Here is a 13490-nt window from a genome sequence, read left to right on the forward strand (position 1 = left end):
AATGCAAAGAAAAAGCAAATATAAAGAAATAAAATTAGCTATAAAGCCAGATAAAAAATGTTACATACATTCATTATTGTCTCATTAATCTTCAATGACTGTGATACCATGGCAGTTTTGCTCATTATGTTCACAGTAGTGAGCGTGTTTATAGGAGACCCTGTTATCTTATCAGCATTTGTTGTGGTGACATTTTTTAATTCAGAAACAAACTGTGGAATATCTGCAGGAAGTAAATGCTAAAAAAAAACACAATTATTTACTGTAGGAATCAAAACAATTCATCTGCACAAAAGCTAGTTTTCATGGATATAAGCAATCTGAGATAAAAGCTATGTTACCTGAGCTATATTCGCCAGATTCTGGAGGGCACGCAGGATACAGTCATCTTTCTCAATCACCCAGTTTCCTCGGTTAGTTGAGTCAATTATACATTTTGCTATCACATTTCCAGTGCTATCTGCATCACAGTCACCTTTCTGTGTTTGATCTATACTTCCTCCTCCAAATCGATCATTGTAGCAGTCAAACCCTGTGGGTTGAGGGGAGGATGATTAGCCAACAAGTAGCCAAATACAAACACCCTAAACAATGTGTAGGGTACTTGTTAAATTATTCAGACAATTATTAAATACTGTTTTGGACATACACCCATTATTAGGAGTTATTCAGACAAAATGGGTTATGAGTGAAATCGGGGGAGTTATCGGGGATTATATATGTCTCTTCCGTGAGAATCCTCAGCTTTTCCCAGGCTGGCTGGGACATGTAATTAGGTAGGGTCTCTGTGACACAGCTCCAGGGTCCCAGGATTGTAGGTTCGGGCCTCGCTTCGCGTGACTGTCTATGAGGAGTTTGGTATGTTCTCCCCATTTGGGTTTCTTCTGGGTGTTCTGGTTTCCTCCAATGGTCGGTACACATTGGTACATAAGTGTCCATATGTGAGTGTGTGAGTGAATATATGGGTGTCTGTTGCCCTGTGAAGAACCTGTGCCCCCTCCAGGGTTTGTTCCCACCTTGCGCCTAGTGATTCCATGTATGCTCAGAACACATAACAACCCTGAACTAGATAATCAGTTAATGAATGAATGAATGAAGATAATGAATAAATGTATTAACTGAAAATGTGGCTGAAACCTTTTAATGAAGAAAGAATTATGATCACTTGGAATCTGCTGGGACTAACTATTTGGCTCTGTGGTCCTGAAAGCAAAGGAGTAAATAAGCCTTTAAATTGTGTTGTTTGATGCTTAATACATATTGTATTGTGTATTTTATTTTGTGGTGTTTTGTATGTGTTGATTGTAGTTTAACCTGGCTAGATCTTGGTATGTGTTGTGTAGTGATATAACATTAGTGTGATTCATATAAACCAGTGGTTCTCAAACTGTGGTACGAGTACCACTGGTGGTACATGAAGCAGCAAGAGGTGCAATTGAAATATGTATTACTAAATTAAGGAATTTATTCATAACTGAAAATCTATTATGCCCCAATAAAATTTCGCTTTTTTAAAATGGAGGGAAGGCAATCCCGTTTTTTGGAGAAATCCATGGAAAGAAAACACAGTTTCAGTTGCTTACTTGGTGTGAGCATAGGCTAGAGACAGTCATGAGCAATTTGTGAGTAGTGAATTTTGGGAGTAGGACCACGCCCGAACTACTTCTCTCAGCCCTATATATACCCAGCAAATTCACGTGATTTCCGCGTCAGACAAACTCGCCTCATTTAGTTCAGGAGATGGATCTCGATCCGACTGCTTCACAACGTTAGCTCGTTCCTCCGCGCTGGGTCATTCCTGCTGATCCCCATATTCGGAGCCGTGTTCTGCCTTTATCAAGCCCACTGAGCCTCCTGTTTTAAATTTGCTCCCGCCTCCACCCTTTTCTCATATTCATTTATCCAACAGGGGGATCCGGTTTCATACGCATTCATAAGCCGCCCTGAACTCTTCCCCAAAAGACTTCTGAGTTCACCTCCCCGTTTCAGCCTCTACGGACATGGTCCATACTAGCAATATATGCTGTGGCTCAGAGGATCACATATATTATTTTAACAAAGCAAAAAAGCCACCACAATATTAGAGGTAATATACATTAAATTTATCTTCCACAGCTGAAAGATTGTGTCTGAATGTGTTTGTGTAGAGCATCTGAAATTCTCTCCAACCTCTCCAACTCAACAGTATTAAATTGTCCTTTCCGAAAGGAGACTTTATCTGTCAAAATTTACTAGTGATCTCTGTGCTAGCACTAGTTGTTGTGTGCTAGCACACAACATTTCCTAAAATTAGTCTAAAAACATTGAAAAGCAGCAACTATTTTTAAAACAAATCTTAAAAGTAGTTGTGGTGTTGTTTAACAATATTCCTGTCTTTTTGTTTGCTTTGTAAGTGCTGTTGTGTTGTGACTGTTTGGTCAAGTAAAGAATTTAAGGTTGTGGCCAGCAAAATGATTTAGTTAGTCCTGTTTGCCAGCATGAAAATTGATTTCTAGTTTACCCTGCTGTAGGTTATGCTCCACACACCCTCACTACACCCACTAACAGTACTGGCTATGTCTCTGTTCGGCTAAAACTAGAGATTATTACCATTTTGATTACCATTTGCTACAGTTCAGGGGGAAATGTCATATATAAAGAAGGAGAAATAAGACAACTTACTTTTTGAAGTCAAAGTTATTGTGACATTGTGTGAACTGTAAAGTTTTCCATTGTTTGTGTGAACTTGGCATGTGAAATTTTGAGTCTTATCGCTGCTTTGACAGTCTCCAGTGCTATAACTGTATATATAGGTGGTGCAGCCTGTCTGCTGGCCTGGGGGGGAGGGAATGGTTATTAACTTAATTTATTGTAAATACAGAACTCTGGAAATATTTTTAAAGTAAATTAATTGTGTAAGAAATATGTTGACAAAGTGTATGCATTTTTTAGACATATTTCACAATTTTATAGTGATTAAAAAAAATAAATCTGGCACCAGTACATCACAGGCCATCCCATACTCATTCAGTTGCTTACACATTCTCAATCATTCTCAGTCCACCTGCCAATGTAGGTTTTGAACTGTGAGAGGATAATTGAGCACCCAGAGGAAATCATAAAGATAAAAGGAGAACGCATTAATGTCCTCATAGGACATAAGTGTCCTCTTCTGTGTCTTTGTCCTGTTCCCTTGCCTGGTCATGCTTTCCTTGGGTTCTTTGGCCTTTCTACTCAGCCTGGTGTTCATATACTAGCCCCCTTTCCCTCATGTAACTCTCATTTGTTCTCATTTTGTCTACTGTATATAAGGCTTGTCCCTACTGTTAGAGTTTGTTGGCCTCTTGTGAGTTTTGGTAACTGTTTCTGTGTCTCATGGTCTTGGTCATGTTCAGGTTTTGTTCCTTTTCTGTTTATCTAGTTATTTTTAAAGTTGTTTGTCTCCTTGTACAATATACAAGTCATAAAATTACTGAATCTAGATCATAATACTGCATTATATATTTTTAATACAAAATCATTAACGTTTTTGTCTGATGTGGGAATCTGAAATCTAGTGCCAGCTGCATATGTACCGTGTAGTAAATTATTTATCCAAGACACCCTATATGGTATGATAAACTATTTGCATTTCAGCCAGAGACAGGCATGCTGTGTGACGTGAGTGTCACAAGAAATATCTGTTTTCCTCGTCCACACAAGAACGGTGACAACAGCATTTTCAATAATCTTCACCTTTCAAAAACCTCCACTATCAGTAACCTACAACAATGTTTAGTTCTAGTTTAGTTCTAGCATTTAGTTAATTTTGTTATTGCTATTGTTAGTTTTCTGTCATTACTCCTAATTTAGTTCCTTAGTCTGATTTTCTGTCCCTGTCTCTGTACTGTTATTTAGGTTTATGTTACACTCTGTCCAGTGTTCCTCACTTTTTCCTTCTGTTTCCTCTCTTGGCTCATGGAGCTAAATCAATGAAATAAGAATTTGAATGTGAATATTGAATATTTGAATTATATTTGTCTGAATAATTTATATTTTAATTATTTTTGTATGGCATTTGTTGAACTTGACACGTTTTAAGGTTCAGATTTGAACATTTCACATTAAAAAATCCAGATAAAAAAGTATGGATCCATAAATTCAAGAATAAAAAATTCTGATACGAATCTAGGCCAGAGGTCAACTTCTTTTTTTTACTCTCAGTTTTTACAATCTGAATTGTTTTATGAATTATGTGAATATTTCAAACTTATGAAATACCTCAAACTTTTTTTAGAAAGTTTTTCAAATTCCATACAAATATAATTCAAATATAAAATATTCAGGCAAATATATTTAAAATATTCAAAATTTACATTCAAATACTTATTTCATTGATTTAGCTCCATACACCACACTAAATTCACCAGTGTTAAATCAACACTATTAGTGTTAACTTAAATTATTATACTAACAGTGTTAATTTAACACTAATAGTGATTTATACTAATAGTGATCATTAGTGACATAACACTAATGATTTACTGTGTAGTTTTCCTGCACCAATCCCTGCCACTGACCTTGAGACCCTGAAAATGTGTGGCAACAACACTACCTATAGTGGCCCCATAACTGCCTTTAGTTTAATTAATTAATGCATTGCCAAAAAACAACAACAATAGTAATAATAATAATAATAATAATAAAACCTATTATTATTATTGTTGTTGTTGTTGTTGTTGTTGTTATTATTATTATTTAGGTGTGGCAAGTGGTTCCAAAATAGTGTCACTGTGCTGCAGCTCCTGAGTTGTGAGGTTGTGGCTTCAAATCCTGCCTCAAGATAAGTTTCCTGGCTTTTTAAAAGTGTCCATAGATGTGAATGTGTGAGTGTGTGCTGGCCTGCGATGGACTCATTCCTTGTCCAGGATGAATTCCTGACTTGTGCCCAATGATTCTGTGTAGGTTCGGGACCCACCATGACCCTGAACAGGATGTGGCAGTTACAGAAATGTACTTATTAGAACTTTCCAGATTCCAAAATAATTACTTAATATTACAGTTTCATTCTTTATTGTTACAATGTTCCTATAAAATTATTTATTCACCATGGAAAGTGTTATGTTAATAAGAACATTTTTTGAAAACATGTAAACTAGAGAATTTATTGCATTGCTGTTTCTAAATTGTCACAGTTTATCTTTTCAAAGCACATTCAGAATGTGTGTCTGATGTTTGTGTGTATTACTTGTTTGTGCCTCACCCCCAGCTGCAGTGTTCAAGCTCCACTGAACATTATAGCTGCTGTCAGCACAACACACAAGTTTAACTGGCGATCCACACATCAATGTTTTTGAGAAATTCACATTGACACTGGGCAAAGGTTGAATTACAATATTTTGAAAGATTATGTAGGGAATTGTGTTTCTTTTCAATGTGCATGAGTACACACCTGTGAAGAGATTATTATAAAAGATGTTAGAAATCACCAAGATCAGACACAAATCACGTTTTATTATGTCAGATATATGCCTATATATATTTCACGTAATTCTAAATTTGAATTTTTCCAAATTGTTTTACTATGTCTTTCTGAGGGAAATTAAGTGCTAAACTGCATCAGTTAATATTATATATTTTTATTATTTATAATAATGATGATGATGATGATGATTAAGCAGACATTTCTTATATAAAAAGTATATTGTATAAGTGGTGTTGAAGCATGCAAAATAAGATCTTAGACAATTGATTTAAATTTGCTTGGTAATTGTCTAATAATTCTAATTAATTTTATTAATTTTACCCATATAGTATTTTTTGACATCTCTCTGAAATTGGTTAAGATACATTGCTTCTCTTTTGATTTAACTTGATTCATTTTAAGCATGACAAATCTGAATAATCACATTAATACAGCCATCCCTCATCAAAAGATTTTACAGCAAAACAATCCCACAATGTAGCATAACATGTTGATTTCCTAAATCCTAAGCTTTGATTGGTAATTTTAAGTATTTGTATGTAATAGAACGCATATGTAAATAAAATGTCCTGTACATCATGTTGATACAATTCTGCTGTTTAGTGGACTGAAATGCCAATTTCTACAAAAGCACTTTTAGGGAAAAGCAGATTAATATATGGATTGTAACACAATTATGAATTGAATCATGGTTTCTTGTTTAACTTTGCCAATTTAGTATTGTGTTTCAAAAGAAGTGTGTAGCAGGAGTGAGGAAATACACACCCAAGTCTTTGCGTATGAAAACTATGAGCCTTTCTATAACCCTGTGTCAATAATCATGTTTCATTAAAATATATAAGGATTACTATTATACAAATCATGTACATCTCTTTTGATATAGACGTGAACAGCTGTACAGGTCCATAAATTATTTATTATTCACATTTTTACAAGACATCCTGCCATGTGCAAAGTGAATCGAGGTAGGCTTCAGACTCACCGTAACCCTGAACTGGATAAGCGGTTACAGACAATGACAATGAATAAATAAATGTTTACAAGACAATAACCTAAGGGAAAAAGTAAAGTCTGATATCTTTCCACACAGCATTCCAGAAATTAACTGGAAACAATTATTTTCACCTCCAATTTCGTGTTTCATACCACACACACTGGATAATATAACTGAAAGCAATTGCTTCCTATAACCATGAATGACTTTCTCACATATCTCTACTGGAATTAGGGTCCCCTCTACCTTGTGACAACTGCTGCAGGTCCCTCAGATTAGATTAGTTCTGGACTCATTGCTGGCCACTTCAGAACACTCGCTTTGTCTTAAAAAATTTCTAGATGATTCTGAAACATTCCTCTTGAAAGGCACATGTGCTTTCATACACTTGGCCTTACATTGCATTCCAAATCATTTTGGAAAATTTCCAAATGCACTGCAAGCTGACATTGCTGTACCCTGTGTTTGCAGGTCAGCTGAAATTTGTTTTGAGTTTGTCTGAGATTCTTTTAGCCAAGATATAATTCTTAAATGAAATTTTCCATAAGATGTTCTCTACCATCCATTCTGGTCAGTGTGGTGGAAATTTGTTTATAGAAATGATTCATAATCAATAGATATATTTTTAATCAGCAATGACCACGCATGCTTGCATAAACCAAAATTGTTTTATTCCTAATTCTCTGTGTGAGACAGCAGACTTATGTGTGTGTGTGTGTTTCAAATTACATATCAACACCTTCCCTTCAATCAACTCCCTTTGTCTCCAGACCACAGAAGGGAGATAACTGAGACCAAAGGGGTAGAGGGGGATGCACAGGGCACGTCTGGAAAGGTGTTAGAAATACAGGCGAGAGTGGAAAACAAATGGTGGGAAAACTCATGAGTTTTGGGAACAGGATACATTCAAAGATGATTGAAATGTAAAAGAGTGAACAGATGGTGAACTTGAAAGGGCTTTCCAGGTATAAAAGACGTTAATCAGTAGAGAGGTCAAAAACAGCGTTGCGCGCAGCACCCTCTCCCAGGTTAATAAATTGCTGTTTTATTTGATGCCGACTCAAAGACTCAGCTTTCTTGTTTCTGTCATAATTTTCCACCACATCGGTCAGCTGTAGTGTCATGGGCTATAAATTTCTAAATGGTACAGGTACAGGTCTCTGAGACAGAGCTTGTTCAAGCTTTATCTGTAAATTTGGCTGTCGCAAACTTTGAATTATTTGCTTTTAATTCTTCTCTTCATGCTTAGTGTGGTGCACACAGGTACAAAACTATTGTCCATGTAACGTAATTGCAAGTACGATTTCACATTGCCACTACCTGTTACCCACAGGTAAATTTAAAAGATGAAATATCAGACATTTGAAACATTCATAAAGCAGCAGAACTCTAATTTCTATAAAGTGCAGTAACAGCACCCTGAGTGGAGAAAGCAGTCCTTAGCCCCTTTATTCACAGACAAGATGGCAACACATGCGCATTAGTCCCACCCTGGCCTTTCCCACATTTATTTAGCTACCTCAAGAGAGAAAAGTATAATGACCATCAAAGCTTCATTTATGCAATTTACAGTGCAAAACTTTAAGGAGAATGTGACCAGCCAAACTAGAATCACCACTGGACTGGCTTTTCTGATATATGAACAATAAGTTCTAAAGCCTCCATTATGACCCTGAACTTGCCATTCCCCTCTTTGATGCAAAATTCATGGGCTATGCTCCCAGGCTCTCTGCCCCTTCCCCCAGATGATGTGTGGTGTGCTGGCTGATAAGGAGAACAGACTGGGAAAGCCTGCATTCACTGGCACTAAATGTCAGGTAAATGCCTGCTAACTCCTGCTTCTGTGTGGCGAACTGGTGGACTATGAGAGCAAACATATGGCTGAAGATAGCTTCTTCTTTAATGGTGCACTAAAACTTGTATCATTGCTCCCTAAGTTTTGCCTTTTCATCCAGGATGTTTACACAGTCTGTTATTTATATGTCTTTTTAATATTAATAATATATTTTATTTATTGGTGCCTTTCATGACACTCAAGGTCACCTTATGGAGTCAGTAATATACAGTAAATAAAAGTAAACATAATTAATATCAGAAACGTGTCAGAAAAGCGTAAAACAGCAATGTAGTCAGCAAATCAAATTACAATGAGTAAGACTTTATAATGTATGTTTTAAGAGCAGTTTTAAATTCTGTAAGCAATTCTAGTGCACAGATATCAGAGGGCAATGTGTTCCAAAGGTTGGTTGCAGCATAGAAGAAAACTCTGGCATCCACTATTCTAAAACTGATGGCTGGTAGGGCCAAAAAATCTACAGATGAAGAGTGCAAAGAATGGTATGGAATATAGATCTGCATGAGATCTGAAAGGTATGCTGGACTAAGATTATTAAGTGCTTTAAATATCAGTAATAATATTAATAATTTAAATTGATCCTGTGACACAGGGAGCCAGTGTAGCTGAATCAACCAAGGTGTAACATCCTCGGTCAACTCGGTCAATCTGCAGAGATCTGAAGCTGTACCCAGTGCACTGACTAAAACTTGAATGTTGAAATTAAACAGACCAAAGTCTATTAATGTTTTAAAAGTAAAATAAGCAATACATGAAACAGAACTTATATGACTAAAGAAATAAAGTGTTCAATACAGAATAACACCAAGGCTCTTAACCCGTGCAGAAACATGTATAGTACTTTCAGCAATAGAAAAAGAACATATACTATTTTTTGAAAGTGTTAATTTAGACCTAACAAGGAGTACCTCTCTTTTATCACTATAGAATTGTTAGTCATGCATATATGTACATCGTGAAGACAGGCAATGTGTTAGGCTTGTGGGGTGCGGACTGACGGATGCGGACGCACACGTTAATAACACAGACTTTATTTAACAGGAAATTAACAAAACAAACATTAACGAACTAGAGGGCAAACACTAAGCGGGGAAAGAACAAGACTGAGAATGAGAATCGGGAACAAACAGTACAAAGAGCAATACAATACAAAGAACAGCTGAACGAAACATTACCAAGAACAATACAATCCGAAGAACAAATGAACGACAACAGGAAGTGAGGGAAGGGGACTTAAATACAACAAACGAGAAACACCTGAAACGGATAACGAGAGTGACGAACAAGAAGGCGGAACAAAGGCGGGGCGTGAACGACAACAAAACAAAGCCATGTGCTGAGATCAGGAAAACAAACGAGATGAGGGCGTGACAGATGCCCCCTCCTGAACACGCAACTCCCGGGGCGCGTAACCTAGACCCCCCAGAAACTGGTGCAGGAGGGAGCACGGAAAACAAGACAGACTAAGACAAGGAACCGTGGGAGACAGGACTCAGGACAGGACGGGAACAGGCACAGGAAATGGAGCTGGGAACTTGACAGAACTGGAAACTGGGGCCTGGACAGTAGACTGACGAAGGGGGGTGACAGGAGACTGAACAAGAGACTGGAACGGAGACAAGACAGGTGACTGAACACTGGGCAGATACGGCGACTGGAAAGGACTAGACTGAACGGGGTGCTTAACATTGGACAAGACACTGGAAGGGAAAAAGGACTGGACAGTGTTGTGAAAAATAATTTTATTACTTTGTGTTAGTGGATAAATATCCTTAAATGATTAGTTAAAATTAAGCAATTATAATTGTGTGAAATCTTGTATCTTATATGTACTCATATGAATGATTAACCAGTATCTAGACATGCATTTAAACAGTTTAGATTTAAACGCCTTGCCAGCAGAGTATTCGTCATTTGGGGTATAAAAACTTTGGAGTCAGATGGGAAGGTCAGAACTCTGCGTGGAAGGGCACTAGGTTGCGTTTCTTATGTATTAGTTCTCCTGGATCCAGTATTAAAATAAATACTTTGGTTTGCTTTGAACTTCACTCGACTGGTCTTTGTAACGCTTCCGGAACGAGCACGCCTCCCTCAGGAGAGGGGGTGTATTTTGGATCTTTTGGAGATCTTTTAAATTTTAATTACTTTAGGGAACGGTCCAAAAAGAACATTTAATTCTTCAATTGGTGACCCCGGACGTGCGGAAGTGTGAGAACAAGACCGACTTCGGACTCCTTTCCACTCGCGGCCGCAATTTATTGAGGTGGGTGAGCAGACCCTGTTTTATTCAAATTCTGCATATTGGAATTTCTAAATCAGAGTGGTGCGGAGGTCTGAAGGCGGTCTGGAGTGAGGTAATGAGCAAATCAATTTATTTTAATTTTTTATAATTTATTTTTATAATTTTTTATTGGTTTATACATTTGGGGTTGCTTGGTTATGGTATTTATAATGGTTTAGATGGAAGTTGTGCCCATCATGGAATTTATTATGGTTTCGATGGAAGTTGTGCCCATTATGGTTTTTTATAATGGAATTTAAAATGGTATAGATGGATGATTGGTTCCCATCTGAGACAGAGTGGTGGCGTCCTCAGCTCGGAACCTGACGAGGTTTCGTGTTAATTGCCTGGTCTAGGGGTAGGCCGTGAGAGTTCATCTCCTCAGAAGTATATTCATATGCGGTGAAATAATTTAAATAAAAGAGCGGAAGTTGTTCCCGCCACAGTTTGTAGTGTATTTTAATGCAACCTGATTGTGTATTCGTGTGTTCTATGTTCTAAGAGGCTGTGTTATTTTTTGGGGCTGTTATGTGACTGTCGTGTATGTTTTTGCTCGCTAGAGGGCGATAGAGGAGTGTCTTGCTGTGTATGTGTGTGTGTGTGTGTCAGCTGAAAGAATTTTTTTGGGAGAAAATGGAGAAAGTGGGGGACTGATCAACCCCCTTTTCTTCTCCGGTTGCTTTTGAGTGTGGGTGTGAAGAACCCTCCATGTGCTGTAAAGAGCCATAAATTTTATGTGAGTGTGTTTAGAGAAAAGGGGGGAAAGGACATCTCTGTTTTTAGAGTGTCAGTGAGAGAGTGTGCTTAATGAGAACGGAAAATGTCATAAAGAGAGATTTAGAAATTAATAGGGAAAGAAATTTGTAATGGTATAAATTATGAGCTTCGTTCAAGGACAGTTATTTAAAGAATATGAACCTCAATAAAATGAGGGGTTTGTTTATCTATGACAATGAGCCTGAACGGAAGACGTTTTAAAACAAAATATATAAAGTAAATTAAATGAGCTTTCTTGGAGACTATACATTAACAAAATATAGACAATGAGCTCCAGAAAGACGTTTTTAGAGGTTGAGAGTAGGAGAAAGGTGAGCAAGGTGTAAAGCTGAGTTATTAATAGGATACATTGGGGTAATTGTAAGGTTTAAACATGGGAATTAAAGGGAAAATTGTTAATTGAACACTTGTTCTAATTTTGAATATGGTTTCTTTGATATTGTTAATTTAGGCTGGTAGTGGATAAAATATATATATTTTGTATTTTGTTTACTGCTTATTGTCCTAAGAATATTATTTTTCCGGTTTAGTTTGTATTTTTTAACTATGGTAATAAGTCTAAAAAAAAATTTTATTTTCTGCCACGGTTTCAATTTTTCGTTCATCATAACATATTTTGTAACTTGCTTGCTAAATTCAGTAGTTTATAAATTTTGTTTTGCTTGATAGAATATATCTTGTGATTGCACTGTGGCTTGTTCACTGTTAAGTGTGTCTGGAAATTTGTTTTCGTACCTTAAAAATAGTCTTTTGTTTAATTCTGTGTTGTGAGCTCACTGTCCTGTCTTCCTAGTTTTTTTTTTGTTGAGTAGAAATTTTATTTCAGATATTGGCGTGTTATTTGCTTCTGACTTGTAAGCTTTTTCGGTCCGTGGGTCGGTTTCATACTTCATGTAAATTAGGCTTGACTTGCTTTTAAATTCAATACTGTGTTTGAAGACGAACTTATGTTTTATATCAACCTGTGAAATTCTTCACAGGGTTGAGGAGGTTCTGCTTTTATTGGCTGAGTTTCTAAACTTGACTCTAAAACTTTGGACTTTTTCTTTTATATAAACTAAGGCGGACTGTGCTGAGAGCAGCGGCGGCTGCGTGGGCGATTTGCGTGGGTGTTGGGAAACTGTTTTAATTCACTCTGAATTGCAATGAAACCTAGCGGTGATAATTGATTTGCAATTAAAGGGTGAACTAGAACGAAGACCAATTCAGGTAAGGTCAAATTTTTTAATCAGCTTCTTACAGACATTATGGCTACTACTAGAGACTTACATAATGAATTAAACGCCATTTACGGCGTGGGGAATTGGGAATGGAAACCGTTTGTACAACAAATTGAAATTATTACTGAGGGATTAAGACTGAAAGAAAAATACACACAGGAGAGAAAACTTCTTTAATCAGTTAAAAAGAGAGTTGGAGGAAATATTATGTCAGGCTGAAGCAGAGGTTAGTAAGGCTAGCCTTTTCCAAAGACCTAAGGCAAACGCAAGTTTAAATATAGCCAAAACGGACATTGCGGAGCTTCAAAATTTTAAAATGGCGTTCCTCAGTCTCATTCCGCAGCTCGTGCTATTGAAGACACCAGGTCAGTCACCTTCGGACGCTCTATCACTCACTGCCGAGATGCCGGAAGTGGAAATCGCCTATACGAACCACAAGGGGGAGGAGCCTACAGCTCCTACAGCTCCGCCTCCCCCATATAACATAGGTCACGTCACACCAGTTGATAATGTCCCACCAGTTGATAATATCCTCCCTGTTTTCAGTGTTGATTCTGGCAAAGTGAGCGTACAGACAGACACAAGAGGCCGGGATTTTGCTTGTGAGCAGCCAGCTCAAAGTGACAAACAAACAAACGCACACACAGACGACCCATTCCAATTGGGAAAGCCACATGAGTCAATTTTAAATACACATACGGATATTAATACCGACCGTTATGACATTATAGATGACACGGGAAAGCAAGTAGAACAGGATAATCTGCGCCTTGTCGATAAACAAACACTAACAACATCATTTAAGAACTCGATGCCACATAAAAATTAACAAAACATCAGGATTAAAGCAGATTTAGAGGGCCATGTCACAATGGATGACTTTGACCAAAATGAGGGACTTATAGCAGATGATGAGGACA

General features: G+C 37.2%; 1 protein-coding gene across 1 annotated transcript in view; it reads right to left on the reverse strand.

The window, feature by feature from the left end:
• LOC136702713 (adhesion G protein-coupled receptor F5-like) overlaps positions 1-13490 on the reverse strand; it is a 55842-nt gene that overhangs the window by 5260 nt on the left and 37092 nt on the right. Inside the window, exons 15-18 of the mRNA XM_066677862.1 lie at positions 5222-5410; positions 2662-2814; positions 342-532; positions 69-239 (exon numbers count right to left, since the gene is read on the reverse strand). Of these exons, the coding sequence (XP_066533959.1) occupies positions 69-239; positions 342-532; positions 2662-2814; positions 5222-5410 (704 nt within the window). The remainder of the gene's footprint in view (positions 1-68; positions 240-341; positions 533-2661; positions 2815-5221; positions 5411-13490) is intronic.

The sequence above is a fragment of the Hoplias malabaricus genome, chromosome 7 (assembly GCF_029633855.1).
Source record: "Hoplias malabaricus isolate fHopMal1 chromosome 7, fHopMal1.hap1, whole genome shotgun sequence".
Lineage (NCBI taxonomy): Eukaryota > Metazoa > Chordata > Actinopteri > Characiformes > Erythrinidae > Hoplias > Hoplias malabaricus.